General features: G+C 44.7%; 1 protein-coding gene and 1 non-coding gene across 7 annotated transcripts in view; one reads left to right on the forward strand and one right to left on the reverse strand.

Moving 5' to 3' along the window:
- The window catches only part of OTOA (otoancorin), a 68,087-nt gene that overhangs the window by 33,369 nt on the left and 13,191 nt on the right, over positions 1 to 21,527 (forward strand). For 5 of the 6 annotated variants that reach the window (XR_012376788.1, XM_025855397.2, XM_025855393.2 and 2 more), the window contains 9 exons: positions 859 to 917; positions 1,091 to 1,208; positions 4,461 to 4,534; positions 7,480 to 7,615; positions 8,621 to 8,811; positions 9,965 to 10,058; positions 12,956 to 13,085; positions 16,341 to 16,528; positions 19,077 to 19,232. Coding sequence is in view for 5 of the 6 variants with exons in the window: in XM_025855397.2 (XP_025711182.1) it covers positions 859 to 917; positions 1,091 to 1,208; positions 4,461 to 4,534; positions 7,480 to 7,615; positions 8,621 to 8,811; positions 9,965 to 10,058; positions 12,956 to 13,085; positions 16,341 to 16,528; positions 19,077 to 19,232 (1,146 nt within the window). In the remaining variant the exon portion in view is untranslated. The remainder of the gene's footprint in view (positions 1 to 858; positions 918 to 1,090; positions 1,209 to 4,460; positions 4,535 to 7,479; positions 7,616 to 8,620; positions 8,812 to 9,964; positions 10,059 to 12,955; positions 13,086 to 16,340; positions 16,529 to 19,076; positions 19,233 to 21,527) is intronic. The other variant, XM_073887988.1, reaches the window with a different exon arrangement.
- Positions 3,451 to 3,534, reverse strand: TRNAQ-UUG (transfer RNA glutamine (anticodon UUG)). The gene has a single exon. It is a non-coding gene; the product is annotated as a tRNA-Gln (tRNA).

The following is a 21,527-nucleotide window of genomic DNA, read 5'->3' on the forward strand; positions in this document are numbered from 1 at the left end:
GGGAGGGGCGGAGGGAGAGGGAGGGAGAGAATCTTAGCGATGGGGAAGACTGGGGTGGGGTAGGGTCCCAGAACCTGATCCTGCGCCTGAGGAAATGTCTGGGGCCAGACACAGAGCTTAGGGAGCTTACCTCCCTAGCTGTTCCTTTCTCCTGGGCCTGGCTGTCATGTCACAGATGCCTCTGCCTAACCCTGGCTCATAATTTATTCCTTTTGAGGAATTATGTTCAAAGTTTCAGAGTCTATAAAATAGATGAATGTCATACTTGATCGCATCTGCAAGTTAGGTGTTCTGTAAAATTACGTTCCTTAAAACAAATGACTCCCCTGCCTACTAGGTATTGTTCTTGTAGAGTGCCCATCTGGGAGGGTTGGAGGGCAGCGTGTGCTGCAAGTAGGAGTTACTTTATTGATGGTACTTTCTAGCCCGTCTTGGTCTGTTCATCCGTCTTCTCTTTTGCTTCCTGGGAGCTAGTAGGGGGGCATGGACAGGGGCTGTGGAGGGTCCTCAGCTGATCAGCAGCTTCACAAAGCATAGGAAATAAACCTCCAGCCTTGCTTCCTGACGGCTTTGCTCCTCATTTGTGTTCTAGAGCACAGGGGATCCTCCAGGTGTGAGAGCATGCATTCTGCAATCACTCTGACACTGGTTCAAATCCCAGCTCTACCACCTAGCAGTTGTGTGGGCCTGAGTGAATAACATAGCCTGTTAGGCCTCCATTTCCCCATCTGTAAAATGGGATCATAGTGTGTCCTCCCCATAGGGCTTCACGGTGCTGGGCACACACTGTGCTCCTCAGGGTGAGTGAGTAAGTAAGTGAGTGCTCTATCCGTACGGGCAACCATTCTCTTCCCTCAGGCCTTGTTCCTGTATGAGCTTCTGTCAAAGTCGACCAGAAGGCCCGAGGAGCTCCTGAGGTAGGCGAGTATACTTGGCCTGGGGGCTGATGAGCCCTTTGGAGCCTAATTTCCCAGGAGGGAGAGTTGGACAGTCAGTCTGTAGCCTGTGCCCATCAGACCTGCTTTCTCTTGCCCCTTCTTTCTTCTCCCCTCCCCAGCCCTGCTCCTGGGTCCCTTGTTCTGTTTTCCAGCACAGGGCAGCTGGTCAAAGGCGTGACATGCTCCCACATTGATGCCATGAGTGCGGACTCCTTTCTGACCCATTTCCACTATTTTGAGAACAACCTCTCCCTGCTCTCACCCTATCAGGTACCATCACGGCACGTTCGAGCTTCTGATTCTCTCTCCCTGCCTGGATTGACTATGGCAGCTTAAGATATTTGTGTCAGGATTATTCCCATGCAAGTGATGATGTGGGGCCAAATATTGAGCCAGGTTTTCTCCAGTTTCTTTTTTATCTTTTTTTTAAGATTTTATTTATTTATTATTTATTTATTGACAGAGAGAGACACAGTGAGAGAGGGAACATAAGCAGGGGGAGTGGGAGAGGGAGAAGCAGGCTTCCCATGGAGCAGGGAGCCCAATGCGGGGCTCGATCCCAGGACCCTGGGACCATGACCCGAGCTGAAGGCAGACGCTTAATGACTGAGCCACCCAGGCGCCCCTCCAGTTTCTTTTTTAAAAGCTCCAGATAACCCTGTCTCTACAGCCAGAGCTTCACCAGATTGGTTATTCTAAACTCAGATCGAAACTCAGATAAAATACAGTTGTAGGGTACACCGTTTGGCATGTTCGTAATTATGTTCTGAGACTGAAAGTCATTTCCCTCCTTCCTGTCCTTTCCAGAGGTAGCCTGGAATGGGAACAGTACTTTTTAAAAAATTTTTTATTGTTATGTTAATCACCATACATGACATCATTAGTTTTTGATGTAGTGTTCCATGATTCATTGTTTGTGCATAACACCCAGTGCTCCATGTAGAACGTGCCCTCCTCAATACCCATCACCAGGCTAACCCATCCCCCCACCCCCCGGGAACAGTACTTTAATAAAAGTATTTTCTTCTTCATTTAATACTTCATTTTCCAAATGGTTAGGGAGACTCTTTATCCTTTTGGGGAGACCAGAGGCGGAAACTGACTTTTCACTGGATCTAAGCAAGTAAAATCGGGCCTTGGGAACAGTGTTTGGACTTGGGAGTCTAAACTTTTGGTGGGACGGAGTCCTGAGAGGGTGAGCAGGCAGATATACAAGGCATCTTCCCGCCTCTGGCCTGGCGTGTTGTAGATATGAATGAAAGGTTTCCAGATAATGAATTCTCTCCCTGAGAGCCAGGAAATAAGCTTAAAGCTTGGTGTATAATCCAAGGTCCTTAGAGGAATAGGCAAAATTTTCACAAAGCCCTGTCATTCCCTTGCATTCAGTCAATGGTTCTCCAATTTGAGTATCAGCATTGCCTGGAATGCTGGGGTTGTTTGATGGGTATTAAGTTTCAGTTTTACTAGATGAATACATTATAGAAATCTGCTGTGCAACACAGTGCCTATCATTAACAATGCAGTATTGTATACTTCAGAATTTGTTAAGAGGGTAGATCTCATGTTAAGTGCTCTTACCACAGAAACAAAAACAAAAAGGAATAAAGGTAACTCTGGGAGGTGTTGGATGTGTCTATTACCTTGATTGTGTGATGGTATCAAGGATGTTTGTCTATGTCCAAATTCATCAAAGTGTATGCATTATACGTGCAGGTCTTTGCATATCAAAATACCTCAATAAAGCTGTTTAAAAAAACCCCACAAAAAAAAAAAAAAAACAACCCACAGATGAAAACAACATTAACAACAACACAGATTGCAGAGCCTCACTTCCAATTTCTGGGGTGAAGCCTGATAATTCACATTTATAAAAGTTCCCTGGTAAGAACTATTGAACTGTATTAGAAGTCTTGCCCACGCAGGGAGGAAAGCAAATTATTTTGGTAACCTGGACCCTGGCATGGCGGTCTCCTTTATACTCCTCAAACTGATCCAGTGGGTGGAGGTCAGACCTACTTTGAGGAAGACCTCCATGTTCAAGGAGGAAGAATTGTTCCAACAAAGCTCCTTACCTAGAATCCCTCAATGCTCAGGAGCTTCAAATACCAGTTAATTAGAAAATTTGCCTTTGTTGTTTACACTTTTGCTGAAAACACATAATTATTATTAAAGAATAAAACAATATATAGAGAGTAAAATTTCCCCAAATTTCCCCTGGAGCAGTGATTCTCGGAAAACTATTTAGCCATATCTGGAGACACTTTCGGTTGTCACTCCTGGGGGAGATGCATCTAGTGAGTAGAGGCCAGGGATGCTGCTCACTCCCTACAATGCAGAGAACAGCCCCACAACAAAGGATTTTCCAACCCAAAGTCTCAAAGGTGCTGAGATTTAGAGTTCCTCTTTTTTTTTTTTTAAAGATTTTATTTATTTATTTGAGAGAGAGAGAGGGAGGGAGTGCTCTAGCATTAGGGAGGGACAGAGGGACAAGCAGACTCCCCACTGAGTGGGGAGCCCGATGCGGGGCTTGATCCCAGGACCCTGAGGTCAAGACCTGAGCCAAAGTCAGACGCTTTACCAACTGAGCCACCCAGGCGCCCTGAGAATCTCTCTTAATGTAACCACGAAGAAAAGTTTGCTATCGACTTTGTGAGTTTTTTTGTGTCTATAAAATGTATTTACGTGTAATTTAAAAAAACACAAATGAGTTCATACTATATACGTTGTTCTGTTTAACTTTATAGCACAGGCGTGTGTGTGTGTGTGTACATAAATAGGTCATGGCCGTCATTCCATGTTAATGGATATAAATCTACCTTTTGAAACAAAATAGTTGCATAGCATTCAGTTGTATGGATATACCATAACTTACCTAACCAATCCCAGACCGAGGGACAGTGACATTCTGGCTCTGTTAAAAGGTAAACCTAGGCATATTTTTTTTTTTTTTGAGATTTAGAGTTCAGAAAAATTTAGAGTTTTTCTGAGCGAAAATCGATTGGAATTGGGCAGTGCTGAACCAGAAGTGGTTTAGAGTGCCCTGCAGGGGAAGAGACATATACAGAGAAAGTGCAGATGCAGAGAAAGAAATTATTTGACTGGTTATAGCTTAAAGCCTAGTTGACTCTTGGTGATTGGTTGTTGTTGGTGTTTTGATTTCATAACCTTGAGGCATTTATGGACTTCGATTTTGGTGTGCTTACGTAGGGCGCCCTGTCATCAGAGCCACTTCAGTCTAATGGCCTCCTTGTTTAATGAATTTAACATCTCACTTTCTTGCAGTTATAAACAAAACAAGGTGAGCATTCTCAGACTTAAATTTTTGTGTTCGTCTTGTGGTCGCCTCGGTGTGCTCATCCCTAAACTGGGCACAGTAGTGATACCTACATCGTAGGGTGTTCTCTTCAATAATAAGTAAACATATATAGAGCACTTAGAACAGTGCCTGGCCCAAAGAAAGCACAGTTTTGTTTGCTCTTATGATTATTGGACTAAATTCCTAGAATTGCTTTAATCTTTCAGGTTAATTGTTTGGCGTGGAAATACTGGGAGGTCTCCAGATCCTCTATGCCACCTTTCCTCTTGACTGCACTCCCGTAAGTGAACATTGGCTCCCCTCTCTGGCCCAACAATGAGATTGGTGGGAGTCATCCAAGTCATCTCAGCCCTGGCTTTTTGTGAGGAGCCAGAGTGGAGAGTGCCTTCCAGAATTAAGCCCTTGTGAACCAGGATTTAAATTCTGAACCCCACATAGATATTTCAGACAGAGTCTCTTGCCTTTTTATCCCCCCCTGTTATTTAAAAACCAAAGCCAAAGCAATCTAAGCCCGAGTGAGTGCCGGTGAAGCAGGTCCCATCTGGGCTGGCCTCCCAGCTGTGCCCAGGCTCCAGGGTGATCAAGGCTGATGTGAGTTGTGGGAATTTCTCCTGGTATGGTGGGCGTTCAGGCCTGGGAGGGGGAGCCCTGCTTTTTCAAACATAGTCTGGACACTCTTTTTCTCTTTATTTCCCTCTTCCTTCTCTTGCTGTTAATTGTCTTCATTTATTCAAAAAAAAATTTACTGAATGCTTACTGTGTAGTAGTTCTCAAAGATAATTTATTTTTCCCCTTATAAGAGCTTACAGTCTCTGGGAGGGGGAATATACAAGCATGAAGCCATTTATAATGTCAAGTTGATATTTGGTTGAAAGTGATAAGAGCCTTAAACTGGCTTAAGCAATAAAAGTCAGTTTTGGTTCAGGTAACTGGAAACTCCAGGAATAGACTTCAGGCATGACTGGATCCAGGGGCTCAGTGGTCAGCCATCTGTCTTTTGGCCCAGCTTTCCTCTGTAGGCTTCTGCGTCAGGCATCTTCTTTCTCTGTAGTGGTCTCTGGCCGATTCAAGGCTATATCCTCCTGGTTAAAAGACTTTTTTTTTTCCCCATCCTTCTCAGTAAGTCGTGGGTTTGACTGGGGTTGTGGTGGATAGACAGTTCTGACTGGCTTAGTTTGGTATTGTACCCCTGGAGCTGAGAGTGAAGTGGGGTCCACCCCAAACCACAAGGACTTCAAGTGAAGGGGGTGATTCTCCAAGAAAGCCAGGTGCTGTTACCACGGGAAAGGGTGATGGGTAGAGGGCACAGAGGGGGGTGTGACTCTTTCAGACTGGAGAGCTGGAGGAGACTAAACTCAGAGAATGAGCTGGGGTTTCAGAGTTCAAGATGGACACTCCAGGCAGGGGCACAAGGAATGTTTGGTCCAGCGGTGGGCAAGGGAAGTGAAGGGTGTGAATCTGCAGAGTAGTTGGGGGACAGAATGCCAGAGAGGTAACAGTCAAATCAGGGAAGGTTTGTATGACACCATGAGGTGTTCCACCTGTATTCTGGGCACAGCTCCTCACATTTATGTTTCAGAGAGATCATTACCTCTTTCCACATAGTGGACAGATCGCAGGGGGCCTGGCCGGAAGGAGGGAGACATGGAAGCTTATTTCTAGAGCCTGGACCTCGGCATGGCTTTCTCCTTCTACTCATCCACATCTCAGCTTAAGTACCTGTGTCTTAGAACGGGCTCCCCAGCTGTCCTCACCATCATTCTCCGTTGCAGAGCCATTTTGTTTTCTTCCTTACATTTATCACTGGCTGAAATGACCTGTTTTATTCACTGGTTTCGCTTGTCTTTACCTTACTGGGATGGAGCATCCTGAGAACAGGGACCTCCCCCTCCTCTAGTGTTCATGTTTGTAGCTGGTGCCCGGTACAGTTCCTGGCATGCAGCAGATATTTGCTGAATGAATGAAGAGATAAATAAGATAGCAGTCCTGTGAATAGAGAGGCAAGAACAGATTTGAGTAATATTAAGCTGGTAGCAATGACAGATTTGGGAATAAAGGGAAAAAGACACATGGGCTGGTGTAGAAGAGGAAGAACATGTCTACCGGTCATGATGAGTAGGCCATGTGGGTCTAGAGCGGTCTTTCTCAACCTCTGTTTCATTATTGCCTCCCTAAAGGGAACAATTTAATTTCTCCTGAATGAGAGAATTTACCAAGAATAAGATTTTGTTGAATAGGATTGAGGTTTAGTGGGTCACAAATCATTGTAATAATTAAGATTTTTTTTTTCCGCTGTCTCTAACCGAACCAGTTTTTCCCCCTAGGGGGCCATATTGCCTCCGTTAAGAATACATGGTCAAGAGTTTGCGGTGGGGTGGGGGGTGTTCTGGACTGGAGATGCCAGAATCAGGTGTCATTTCTCTTACTTTTTCCTGCTCTCTCCTTGTCTTTCTTTCTCACTTTCTATCTTATTCTCTCTGTTCTTTATCTCTTACTTCTACTTTTTCTTCTTCTTCTTTTTTTTTAAGAGTTTATTTATTTGAGAGAGCCAGACAGCACAGGCAGGGGGAACAGCAGAGGCAGAGGGAGAAGCAGGCTCCTGCTGAGCAGGAAGTCCGATGCAGGGCTCAATCCCAGGACCCCGGGATCATGACCTGAGCTGAAGGCAGACACTCAACCAACTGAGCCACCCAGGCGTCCCTACCTTTTCTTTTTCTTTCTCTTCATCTCCCCTCAACCAGTCCATCAGGCAACATTTTTTTTTTAAGATTTTATTTATTTATTTGACAGAGAGAGACACAGCGAGAGAGGGAACACAAGCAGGGGGAGTGGGAGAGGGAGAAGCAGGCTCCCTGCTGAGCAGGGAACCCCATGCGGGGCTCGATCCCAGGACCCTGAGATCATGACTGGAAACGAGGGCAGAGGATTAAGGACTGAGCCAACCAGGCGTCCCTCAACATATGTTTATGGAGACCCCATTCTCTGATTGATGCTACTTGGGTGTAGAAGAGAGGCAGGATGGGACATCTGTTTCCCTGCCCACAGAAGAGGGGCGTGGTGGGTGGGAGGCTTGCTCCATCCCAAGAGGAGCCACAACATCCCTGGGGAGAACAAACATTTATAGAACAGCCCTGGGATAAGCTCTTGGGCATGTGGAGGCTGATTTCAGGGGCAAACGCAGAGCTGCCATTGTTTTCCCCCCTCCTTCTCCCCGTCTCTTTCCAGGGCTCGCTACCTGGCTTCTGTCCCAGCTTCCCAGTGTGTACCGTTTCTGATCAGCCTGGGGAAGAGTCAGTTGGACTCCTTGGTTTTAGATTCCCACAAAAAGAATTCAGTCCTTAGGAAGGTACAGCAGTGCCTGGTAAGGAAACTCTTCCTGGGTGACACTTTCCCTGATATTCTTTCCTCTCTGGGTGTCTATGGCTATCCTGGGGAGCCCTCGGGGGATCTGGCTGGGACCTTGAGCTTGTGGTGATGGCCTGAAGTCTGACCTGTGGGTCTCAGAGCTGGCCCTGGGACCCTGGGTGGGGCAGTCTTGGCCATCAGTTCTGAGGACTGCCATCCTGGGGCTTGAACGATGGGAGGCTGCTCTGGGGGACTAGAAAGATCACAGTACACAGTCTGGGATCTAGGCTGGCCTCTGGCGGTAATTGGTTATGTGGCTTCCAGCAGGTTATTCCCCTCCTTGAGCCTCAGTCTTCTCATCCCTAAGATGGGTGCAAGAGCACTTCCTGCACAGTTATTGAGGGCATGAAATAGGCAATAAATTGTTCAATGCCAAGGCCCAAAGGGCACATTGTCTGAGTGTGACCCCTAGGCTTGCCACTGGCTGGCAGTTTCTTTATCTTTAAAAAGTGGGTGATATTAGTACTTACCTCTTACAGTTACTTTGAAGATGAAGATTAGGAAGTGTAAGCTCTTAGAACACTGCCTGGCATGTGTTAAATATTCAAATGTTATCTATCTCCTTTTGTCATTGGGGAAAGAGCTTTAGAGGCTTTCAAGTCCCGTACAGATTTTGAAGTGCTGTTTTTATTCTTGCTGTAGTATTATTAGCATGGTCGTTGAACTCTGGGGTATCCTCAGAGCAATGGCACCAACAATGACGTCAGTCCTCATTTACGGAGTGTTCACCACGTGCCAAGTCTTCTGCCCACACCGGCTCCTTGGTGGGGCCTCCTAGACTTCCAAGGCCTGCCTCCCTGGGGTAAAATCAGACCCTGTGCTGTCTCTTCTAGTCCATGGTAGGGTGGGTGATTCAGGTCCCGGAACCTCTTCACGAGGTTGGGGATTGGGATGTGTTGTGGAGGGGTCACGATCTTGAGCCCTGCTGGATCTTCCCATCAGCTCCGCTTGTTGGTTTCAGGACAACTTCATTGCTGATGAGTACGCGGTAGACATCGTGGGCAAACTGCTCTGCCACTTGCCGGCAGCCGTCCTCCACCGTGGGGTCTCCACTCCGGCCTGGGCCACAGCCCTGCACGGGCTCAGAGACTGCCCAGACCTTAGCCCCGAGCAGAAGGCTGCGGTGAGGCTCAGGCTCCTGGAACAGTACGGGTGAGGAGGGGCCAGGCTTGGCCCCGGGGATGGGGAGGGTGGGGGGCTGAGCGCTGCACAAGGGGTGCCGAACCCTGGTGCTCCTGCCCTCCAAACAAGAGAGTCTCTTGCTTAGCACAAGGTTAGCCGCTTTCGTTTATTCTAGAAATGTGACCTTTCTTTTTTGGGCTTCAGATGCCCTGTAAAGTGAGGACAGTAGCTGCTCTGTAGGCGTCTGTGGTTGTCACCAGTACGATCTTGGCACATTTAAGGACAGGAGTTATGAAAGCTGGCACTTTACAAATGCAAGGAGGTGCATCCTTATTCTTGTGTAATAACAACAACAAACAGTAACAGTAATGCCGATGATCAAAGCATTGTCAGCTCTGGGTCTGGGGCAGCTCTGGGCAGGGGAGGGGACGGACACAGAACTGTTTTTTCTCATGTAGAGTCTTCTGAAGTTGGGGCGGGTATTTGAGTAGGACCTAGCCATCAGTCAGCGGTTAAAAACAGCAGATGTTTCTGGAGTAATTACTCTGTCCCAGGCACATGGGACATGGACTCTAGAGGCCGACTCCTTGGGTTCAAGTTTTGTGTACGTGGTGGTACGCTCTGTTGTCTATGTGACCCGGGAAAAGCTATTTAATCTTTTTGCACTTTAATTTCTACATCTGTAGAATGGGGACAGTAATGGAAGAGGAAGTACAGGCTGTGCTGTAAGTGACAGAAGTTCCAACAATTCAAGCTAAAAAAGAAGTGGGAATTTATTGAGTTCAGAAACAGAATGTAATGGAAAACTCCAGGGGTATACTCCAGGCCTGACTGGATCCAGAGGCTCAAGTGATGTTGTGGGGAATATGCTCCTCCCAGCCCTCAGCTCTGTGTTCCTTGGTGTGGCCTCTATTCTCTCTACTTGGTAATGGGAACAACTTCCAGTATTCTCTTTACTGCCAGAGATACCAGGAGGAAGAGGGCTTCTCCAGTAGTTCCAACAAAATTCCCAAGGGTGACCTGGTGTCCTGTATGTGCTACCCTGCATCACATGCCTGTTCTCTTGGTCAGGGAAATGGGACTTGCCCAGGTATGAAGTTGGCCTGTTCCTGCAAGAAAAGGATGCTGGGAGACAGAGAAAACAGTGCGGTGTTTCAGATGACTGCTTATCTTCTTTTCCTAGACTTCCCCAGAACTGGACGGCCGAGACGACAAAGGACTTGGGACCCTTTCTAGTACTTTTTTCAGCAGATGAATTAAGCTCTGTTGCCACAAAGGTACCTCTGTGTTCCATCTTTGGAAGGCTGAAGGGTTTTGAAGGGGAGAGAAAGTGTGGTCAGTTATACTCCCCCTTGGGTTTACTGCCTGTTTGCTTTCTGGAACCTTCCTCCCTGCCTCAAAGGGCTCAGATGTTCCCAGCTCTGCTCCAGGATACCCAAGGTTTGGGAAAAGGGAGTGAGACAGCAGCAAAACCAACTCTGGGCTTTTCACATGGCCCTCCGTCCGGGCACACGTGCCCAGACTGGGAGCTGTAGGTCAGTTACCACCTTGCTATCTGTGTGCTCCCCACATGCATGCCTGTTTGAGGGCTAATATTCAGCAGTGCCATATACACATGCACATGTATGTCCAGTGTGTGCAATCGCTTATGTAAACACATTTAATCCAAAACCAAATCCTTATGGAGCATTGCCTTTGGACACACACTTTGCTTGGAGCAACTCTCCAGAAGTTAGCGTAGGCCAAGAGCTGTGCCAAACAGGTACCAATTTGTCATCTTTTTGCTGTATAATCAAGCCACATGATCTCATTGGCACGCAACAATAAGTATTAATTTCTTGAGGACTGGTCTGTGGGTCACCAGGACCGCTCTGCTTCCAGAGTCTGCTTCTGGGGCTCAGGCTACCTGGCGCTTGTTCTTCACGCCATGGAGGTCTGAAACTCCAAAGGAGGGAGCACCAGAGTGCAACTTCCTTTAAGGCCTCCCCTGGGAAACGGCACTGTCACTTTCCATTGGCCAAAGCAGGTCACATGACCAAGCTCAACCTCAGGGGGCAGGAAGTAGTCTCCTTCATGCAGAAGTGGAGAGTGGAGAGGGAGTAAGTATTTGCTGGACGAGACTCAGATGGACTGCAAGGCACATCCACACACTCTCATCCCCGCACGTGCGCGTGCAAGATGTACGTTGTCATACGTGCTCTGCAGAACCTGAACACACAGCGTGTCACCCAGGTTCACACACAGTGTACATTCCAGTGTCCAGGCATGGTAAAACCGTCTTCTGGGGTGTCCACATAGTCATAAGTAGCAGATGCATGTATATTATATACTTATCTTCTAAAGATCAACTTTTGAAATTGAAAAAGTTTTATCTCAATACAGTTAAATCTCAGAAACATAGTGCAGGGTTAAAAAAGGTGAGTTGCAAAAGAGTACATACAGTAGGATACTAAATAAACAAACAAATACTAGTTAAAATTTTTTTCACTATGAAAATGCTTTAATAGTGGTTTTTTTTTATCATGAAAATAGTTACATTAATTTTAAGCACATGCAAAAACAGTTCTAGATGTTAAGTCAAGTTTAGAAGTGCATGAGAATGGTTAATGCCAAATTCAGGGTGCTGGTTACTTCTGGGGAAGGAAGGAGACCAAAGAGGGAGGGAAGGACCAATCAACCATATTTGTGATCTTTTATTTCTTAAGTTAGGTGTGGATACATGGCTGTTGTGTTGTATTATTCTATTTTATTTTTAATGACTGAAATATTTAATAAGACAAGTAATACATGCTCCTGGTTAAGACATTTCAACTATACCAAAAGCTACAGGATGACAGCAAGTTTCTCCTCCACCACCACTTCTAGGTCCCCAGCCTGTCTCCCCAGAGGTGATCACTCTTTTCCCAGATTTTTCTGCACCCTTTCAGGAAAATCCTCCTCCTACTTATATATGTTCTTCCCTTAAAAAATACAGAATGGAAAATACCATTCACTCTGCTGTGCATTTTGCTTTTTAAAAGTTAACTATGCCTCTTGTGAGTTGCTTGTGACCTTAGCTGCACTTGACAATCCCTGGAGAGATTCTAAAACGACACCTACATGGCCCCTACCCCAGGCCAATGGTCTTAGAATCTTCGGGGTGGGGCCTGGTGTCCAGAGATTTCCCAGGTCATTGTCACCTACAGCTAGGATGGGGAACAACTGGTTTAGAGTGGGACACTAATTCTGAAGGTTAGAATTGAAAGAGGAGCCCTGAGGGGCTTTCTCTTTGGACAGAGTGGGACCTAGTGATGCATAGCTGTGTGGGAGAGTTTGATAAATGCTCTGGACTCATTGTCGGGCCTACCAATAATATCCTGGGTCTTGACAAATCGCACTGGTTCTAGATGAGAAATGGCATCTTCTCCAGGGCAACTGGAAGCTCCCTCATTGCTAGTCTCCACTCAGAGAGCATCCTCTCTTTCTACTTAAAAAAAAAAAAATTATTTAATTATTTGAGAGAGAGAGAAAAAAAGAGCATGAGGAGGGCAGGTAGGGGCAGAGGGAGAGGGAGAGAGAGAGAAAATCTCAAGCAGACTCCCCGCTGAGCACGGAGCCCAGTCCCACAACCACAAGATCACGACCTGAGCCAAAATCAAGAGTTGGATGCTCAACCCACTGAGCCACCCAGGCGCCCCCTCTCTTTCTCCTTTTTATGTTGAATGTAAAGTTTAGTAAAAATTTAAAAACAATAGCAGACCAAAACGGGGTAGGCTCCCCTACATTTTTTATAGATCTTACCAGGTTGCTCCGGTAATTCTGTACCATTTAACAGTCCCATAGAAGAATAAGTTTGCGTATTTACTGCATTTTGCTCAGCATTAAGTGTTATCACTTCATCTTATTTTTAGGTATTCTCACTTTCTTTTATTTTTGGTAATCAGATGGGTGAAAAACAATATATACTTGTGGTATTGAACGTTTAGTGGATTGCTAATGGGGTTAAGTATTATTTTGTATGATTCTTTGTAGAGACCAAGTTAGTTGAGCTAGGGGATGCAATTATATAAGAAGCTGCTATAGAAGAAACACAATCCCTGAGGGAGGGAGTAAGTAGTATCACAGTGTAAATCTGTGTTTAATGTGTTTTAATTATTATTTGTTTCTCCTCCTTCCTCTTCTTTCCTGCACACAGTTTCCAGATATCCTTCAGCAGACAGCTTCCAAGATAGCCGGGACCGTGCCCCCTCAAGAATTCCTCTGGGTTGTCTTTGACTCTGTTCGGAACAACAGTGAGAAGAGCCCCAGCTCTGCCCCCAGCCCCGGTGAGTGTTTCTGGGGTGTCTCAGCTGGAGCTGAGCATCAGGTGTTTGGCCTGAGTCCCTGGCATCCAGAGGCCTCCTTTGTCCAGGGGATTGGATGCAATGTTTGCAAAGCATCATGGCAAAAAGCCACAGGCCAAAGAATGACCCCTGTAGTAAAGTGATTTGGAATCACATCTTGTACTCCTTACCCAGGCCAGTCCATGGCAACAAACATTTCAAAAGAATTGACTTAAAGGGTGTAAATGGCTGAGTGACAGTGTATTGCAGTGCTGGGGCCAGGCTGTGAACCCTGGGTCTGTTGCTTACTGGCTGTGGGACTTTGGGTAAGCCCTTTAACCTCTCTGTGCCTCTGTGTTCATCCTCTGTAAGATGAGGGGAATGAAAGTCCCGATCTCCTTAGGTTGTTACGAGGGTTAGTGGATTGAAACCTGTAAAGGTCTCCCTCTCCCACGCCCCTTGCTTGTGTTCCCGCTCTCGCTGTGTCTGTCTCTGTCAAATAAATAAATAAAATCTTAAAAAAAAAGAAAAAAGAAACCTGTAAAGGTGTTCACAACAGTGCTGGGCAGTATAGGAAATGCTTCATAGGTGTTAGCTCTTTTTATGATTTTTGTGCACCCACTGAGCACAGACTTGGTGCCAAGCAGGAGGGGACAAGGTTAATCGGACCCAGTCATAATTGTAATAAGAATAGCTGGCAGTCAGTGCTTGCTTGCTTTCTTGCAAAAAATAATTATTGAGCACTGACTGTGTGGACAAAACGGACAAAAATCCCTGTCCTCAGAGGACTTACTTTCAAGGGGCTGGGCTGTGGGGGTGGGTACCCGACAATGAATCACACACACAGTAAATATAAGACATAGTATTTTGGGGGATGGTAAGTGCCAAGAAGGAAAAGAAAGCAAGGCAAGGAAGGGGCCAGGGAGTGGGGGGTGGGAGGTTATAATTTGCAAAGAAAACTGTGGAGGTAGGTTTCACTGAGAAGGGGACGTTTTGGGAAAGCCCCGGGGATCGTGAGCGTGGGCTGCTTGGACATGTGGCGTTGCAGTCTTCCAGGCAAATGGAAGTGTGACAGGAACAGAAAGGAATGGGACATAAGAGGCCAGTGGGACTGGAGTGCACGAGAGACAAGGCCACATAGGGCCTTATAAAGGAAGCCCTAAGGACTTTCTTTGTCTTTGAGTTGGGGTCTCATGGAGGCACCAAGCAAAGAAGTGTCACGATCGGATTTGTGTTTAACTCGGGTGGTCCTCTCTCCGTGCACCCCTGTCCTGTGATGTGGGTGCTGTGCTTGCTTCCCTTTCCTCGACACAGTGAACTGAGGTTCAGAGAGAGATTAAGAGACTTGGCCAAAGTCATGGAGTGAGGAATGGCAGCTCTTGGATCTGTGCCCAGAGCTGGTGGCGATCGCCATTAGCTCCTCCTGCTCTCACAGCCCAGCAGTCACTTGTCACATGGCAGCCCACCTGCTCTGTGCGTGCGGGCACGCGAAAGTAAGACTTGCCACACTCTGGGGAGGACCCTCTGTTAGGACTGCATTGTTGGAGTTTTCTTCCGTGGTTCTGGATATTCATTATTGCTGTGCTTATAGTAATTAATGGCATAGCAGAATTACTAGTTCGTTTCATTTTAGTTAATTTGTGTGTTGATTCATTCAACCAATATTTGCTAAACACCTACTGTGTGCCAGGCAGGGACCACAGCAGGATAAGACCAAGTCCCCGCCACAAGGTATAACCATTTTGTTCCTCTCTAATTCTGTACTATCACTGGATCCTGTTTTCATTGGAAAGTGGGGGTGGAGTTGGGGGAGTCTAGGAAGGATGTGTCTTTTGTGGTAAAGATGTTTGAGGACCACACGGTGCAACCTCAGTCTGGTCCACTTTCGCCTCTTGACTGGAGTCCAGTGAGTTGCCATTGAGAGGCAGTGAAAATGGAGTGGCCACAGGGCTTGGGAATGTTCTGGCTCAGGTGGTGCTGGTGAGTCTGTGAGCCTCAGAGGTGGACGGCTGCTAAGACAGGAAAGCCAGGATTGCTCTCCAGACAAGGAGCCTTGGGGGAACACCTGGGTGGCTCAGTTGGTTTAGCATCTGCCTTTGGCTTGGGTCATGATCCCAGGGTCCTGGGATCGAGCCCCGCATCTGGCTCCCTGATCCGTGGGGAGTCTGCTTCTCCTTCTCACTCTCCCTAGGTGCTTGCTCTCTCTATACATCTCTCTCAAATAAATGAATTAAAAAAAAAAAAAGACAAGGAGCCTTGGGTTTTCTCCCAGGTTGAGCACACTGGGGAGAAATATCCCATTTGTGTGTTGATGATGTTAACTGGTTTGACCAGGTGATGTTCAACTTAGTCAAAGACTGAAATGGATGGGTTTTCTCCTGTTGCAAAGGAAAATGCAACAGGCCCATTTCTCCTCTTTCCCAGAAAGTGGGAAGACCATAGCCTCCATGATGGCAAATCGTTCCTCCTTCCCACACTTAAAGATTCTATTTATTTATTTGAGGGAGAGAGTGCGCGCAAGCACACACACACAAGCATGGGGAGTAGCAGGCAGAGGGAGAAGCAGACTCTCTGGTGAGCAGGGAGCCCAGTGTGGGACTCGATCCCAGGACCCTGAGATCATGACCTGAGCCGAAGGCAGACGCTTGACCCACTGAGCCACCCAGGCATCCCACCCTTACCACACTTAAATAGGACTGTTTCTTCCTCGTAATTCTGGAAGCCTTAACTCTGGGTTGCAAACAAATGTGCGGTGGCAGCTGCTGGCAACAGAACTAATAAAAATAGCTTACAAGTATTGAGTGCTTACTGTATACCTGGCATCGTTCTAAGTGCTTCATATATAATAATACATTTAATCCTTCCAAAAATCTGTTGAGATAATTTTATCCTCATTTTACTGATGAGGGAACTGAGGCAGAGAGGGGTTAAATAGCTTTGGATTTGAATCTGAAGCCAGAACTGTTCACCACCAGCTCCCACTGCCCTCCAGGCGATTAGGAGCCCCACTGTAATGTCACAGAGCTCCTACTGTGTGCATGTGGCTGTGCAAAATTTGGCATTTCGGTGATTTTGTTACCAGATAATTAGCAAGAAGTGGCAGAAGTGGGATTCCAGCTGCTCCCGGCGTCCCTGCTCTCAGTGTCTACGCTATGCTGCCTCTCATGAATAAATCCACCTGGACAAGGAGATTACTCATTTCAATAAAGACTAACATTCCCTGAAGCTCTCTTTCTTCTCTTCCTCCCCATTCTTGAGGTTGCCATGGAGTCATAGCTCCTTCTTCTGGTGACATCTTCAAGTTGGCGGAAGCCAATGCCTGCTGGGCCCCCCAGGACCTGCTCTGCATGGAGGAACAGACGTTCATCAGGAGCGTGGAGCTTCTGGGGGCCGTCAGGGGTTTCAGCCTGCCTCAGCTGATGACCCTAAAGGAGAAGGCATTACAGGTAAAGCCCACCTCAGGGAGGGAGCTTTCAAGAGAGGGAAACCCCAGCATGACGGTCCCAGCACTTCTGTGTGTAGAACCCACCTCAGGGAGTTTTCACGTGCGTTGTGCCATTGTAATTTCTCTGTATCAACTCAGTGCCATAGGTGTGTGCTCCACATCCGAGAAATTTCTAGTTCCTCCTTCTCAGGGCTGTAGCAGAGAACAGAGATGTGTCTTGGCATCTCATGGACACTCAGTAAAAAGTTCTGTGGGTGTTCTGGTCCCTCTGAGACGGTTTCCAGGAATGGTGCCTTTTCTTTCTCCACTTGGAGAATCTCAATTGCTGCTTACAGCAGATTTTCTCAGAATCCATTGCAAATTTGTCTGAAAACGTAGTAGGAAGGAGTAAAACGGAGACTACAAGTCTTTTTCCATCTTTATAAAGTTCCCTTTGAGTGGCTTGTTTCAGCCATTTGGATAGTTGTAGACTATCTGGTTATCCTTGTGGGGTAAAGACATTAAGTTCCTTAAAATTATTTTTATAACTCTTTTTTATATAAATGACCCAAGTTTATTGTAGAAAAGTTGGACAAGTAATAAAAAAGAAAATCCGTCATAATCTTCTACCCAGAGATAAACATTGTTACTGTTTTGGTATAGTCATCTGAAGCTCCCCCAGACTTCTGTGTATGTGTATAAAATGTATTTATATATTTCATGTATACTCGCACATATATGTTAGAAAAAAATAATATCATGCTCACCCACTATTCAATAACTTGCTGTCAACACCCAACGGTATAAATGCATATTTTTCCATATCAGAAATATAAATTTATATCAGCATTTTAAATAGTTATATAATATTTCATATTATGGTTGGTCCTTTTTTTTCTGATCCTTATTTATTTAGCAAATTGGTAGACTTTTAGGTTGCTTATATTTTTTAATGCCTCAAGGTACATATTTTGTACATATTTTGGGGGGCATTTGTCTCTCATTATTTACTTAGGCTAAATTCCCAGAGGTGGATATTTGGGGTCAAAGTGTATAAATATTTTAGAAGCTATTGATATGCATAACCAAATTCCCTTCCAAAAATTATGTACTGATTTATATTCTCAATATCAATAAATGAGAGTATCCTTTACCACATATTTTTTCAACACCATAAATGATCGATCATTCTTTTTATTCCTTACCAATATGATCAGCTAACATGGTATTCTCTGATTGTTGTTAATGTAGAACTTAAAAAATTATGACCAAGATTGAACTTTTTTCCATGTCTGTTTCTTCTTTTGTGAATTTCTTGTTAATCTTTTTTTTCCCCAAAAATCAGTAAAACTTTATTTGCTTCTATTCTTTCACCATTAGCAGAAAACTGGAGAAAGCAAAAATGTTTTGTGCTCACAAAGATAAATGGCCTCTTTAGCCAGTAAAGATCAAAACCTCAAACTACAATAAGGAAGATAAAAGCACCCTCCCTCACATCCCCTGAGTTGTCCTTGTCATCTTAGACAAAACCTTAGTCCACTGGCGAGGGACCCTGTGTGTGGCCAATTCAAGATGAGGGCCAAGAAATCAGACCAATAAATTCTGGTGATAAAAAGTTGTTCTGTTCATGTCTTTTGTGTTTGTGTATATATGTGTGTATATACTGCACGTGTGTGTGTGTGTGTGTGTGTGTGTATACACATACATATATATATACTCACATACATATACACACACACACATATATACACCCATACATATGTATACACCCACGCACATATATACACACATACATGTATATACACACATATACACACATGCACATACATGCACACACACATACACGTATATATGCGCACATGCACACATACATGTGTATATACACGTATATATGCACACGCATACATATGCACACATACACGTATATACACACATGCATGTATATGCACACGCACATACATGCATACACATGCACGTATACACATACACACATACATGTATATACACATAAACACATACACACATGCATGCATATATACACATGCATATATACACATGCATGCACACACACATATACACATGCATATATACACACATACACACATATATACACACATACATATATACGCACATATGCATATATACACACATATGTATACATACACACATACATATACACACATAGCTGTATATATACACACATACATGTATATACACACCCATATATGTACATATATATACACCCATACATAAATACACACACATATATACACAAATACATACATATACACATATACATACGTATATACACACATACAGGTACATACATACATGTATGTATACACAATACACATACACATACATGTATATATACACATATACACATATACATATACACATACATATATATACACACATACACACACATATACACACACACACATATACAGTTGTAGTCCTTTCCTTATTGATTTATAAGAGAACTTCATATATTAAAGAGATTTACCCTATGTCTGTTTAAAATACTGTTAGTAATGGTCAGTCTAATCTGGATTTTTTTTCACTTGAAGGTTTGGGACATGCCTTCTTACTGGAAAGAATACCATATCATCTCCCTGGGGCGCATTGCTCTGGCTCTTAATGAGTGTGAGCTGCAGCAGCTGGATCTCAGCTCCATTGATACCGTGGCTTCCCTAAGCCGGCAGACCGAATGGACCCTGGGACAGGTAAGTAGATGTTGCTTGATCTTTTAAATATTCCATTTCTGTCTTAATTTTGTGTATATTTTCCTTTATGTCCTTGAACATACAGTATTTGTAATAGCTGCTTTAAAATCTTTGCTGCTAATTCCGTCATCAGTTATTTCTGAGTCTGTTTCTATAGACTAAGTTTTCTCTTAGTTTTGGGTTATGTATTTTTATTTTATATGCAAGGCTGGTAATTTTGACTGGCTGGCAATTCACAATGGGTATTGTGAATTTTATATTTTTTGAGTGCTTGATTTAGTTGTACTCCTTCGAAGGGTATTGGGCTTTGTTCCAGCATATATTCATTCATTCATTCATTCATTCATTTATATTTTTTAAATATTTTAAAATTCATTTTATTTATTTTGTTTTTAAAGATTTTATTTATTTATTTGACAGAGAGAGAGACAGCGAGAGCAGGAACACAAGCAGTGGGCGTGGGAGAGGGAGAAGCAGTCTTCCTGCTGAGCAGGGAGCCTGATGTGGGGCTCAATCCCAGGATACTGGGATCATGACCTGAGCCGAAGGCAGACGCTTAACAACTGAGCCACCCAGGTGCCCCTAAACATTTTTTAAATTTAAATTCAATTAATTAGGGATGCCTGGGTGGCTTAGTTGGTTAAGCGTCTGCCTTTGGCTCAGGTCATGATCCCGGGGTCCTGGGATCGAGCCCCACATCAGGCTCCCTGCTCAGCGGAGACCCTGCTTCTTCCTCTGCTTGTGCACATGCTCTCTCTCTGACAAATAAAGAAAATCTTTAAAAATAAATAAATAAGTAAATAAATTCAATTAATTAAAATATAATGTATTATTGGTTTCAGAGGTAGAGGTCAGTGATTCATTAGTCTTATATAATAACAGTGCTCATTACATCACATGCCCTCCTTAATGTCCATCACCCAGTACCCCATCCCTCCAGTGCCCTCCCCTCCAGCAACCCTCAGTTTGTTTCCTATGACTAAGAGTCTCTTATGGTTTGTCTCCCTCTCTGGTTTCATCTTGTTTTATTTTTTCCTCTCTTCCCCTATGATTCTCTGTTTTGTTTCTTAGATTCCACGTTATCAGTGAGATCATATGATAATTGTCTTTCTCTAATTGACTTATTTCGCTTAGCGTAATACTCTCCAGTTCCATCCATGTCATTGCAAATGGCAAGATTTCGATTTTTGATGGCTGAGTAATGTTCCATTGTATATATATACCACATCTTTTTCCATTCATCTGTTGGTGGACATCTGGGCTCTTTCCATAGTTTGCCTATTGTGGACATTGCTGCTATGGACATTGGGGTGGATGTGCCCCTTAGGATTACTACTGGTATACATTTAAATTACTTTCAAATCAGTCTGATCCTTTTGAGGCTTCCTTTTTAAATAATTAATTAATTAATTAATTAAAAAATTTTTAAAGATTTTATTTGAGAGAGAGCAGAGCAAGAGAGAGAGGGAGACTGAGAGAGAGCACTAGTGGGGGTGGAAGGGCAGAGGGAGGAGAAGCAGGCTCCCCGCAGAGCAGGGAGCCCAATGTGGGGCTGGATCCCAGGACCCTGGGACCGTGACCTGAGGCAAAGGCAGGCGCTTCACCGACTGAGCCACCCAGGTGCCCCAAGGCTTCCTTTTGAGGATTATTAAGGTAAGTCCAGAGTGACCTTTATTCTGTAGTTAACTTATCTCCATTATTCAGACATGATTCTACTGGAGACTCTGCCTAATGCGCTGTGTATTTCCAGACCCCTCTTTCTGGCTGGTGGGAATGCGATCTCTTTCCAACTCCATATGAGCTCTGAGAATTGTTCAGCCTATCACTTTCTGATGTGTCTTCCAACTTATGTAGATTTCACTCCTGGTCTGTGTAGCGAGGTCAGTACTCAGCCAGATGGGGGAAGACCTCTCTCTCTTCTGCCAAGTTTCTCTTCTGGTGTTCTCTCTCTCTGAAGTTTTCTACTCTCCAGTACTTCCCCCCACAGATTACAGGTGCCCTGGCCTCTCTGACCTTGGATCTCTATGTTTTCAGCTCAGCTGGACCACTGGGTTTGTTTGGGTTCCCTTTCCTGCTCCTTGGCCTGGAAAATGCTTCTTGGCAGTAAGCAAGAGCAATTTCAGGCTTTCCTTATTTATGTTCCCTCTTTCAGGATCATAGTCCTGTGTTCTCCATTGTCCAGTGTCTGAATATAGTTGTTTCATAGATTTTGTTCAGTGTTCTCATTGCTTAGGAAGTTGGTTTCTGTGTCAGTTAATCCTTCATGCGTTAAAGAAGAAGGTCTCTCCAGAATTT

This window comes from Callorhinus ursinus, unplaced genomic scaffold (assembly GCF_003265705.2).
Source record: "Callorhinus ursinus isolate GAN/ISIS: 27379988/994484 unplaced genomic scaffold, GSC_fseal_2.0 scaffold85, whole genome shotgun sequence".
NCBI lineage: Eukaryota > Metazoa > Chordata > Mammalia > Carnivora > Otariidae > Callorhinus > Callorhinus ursinus.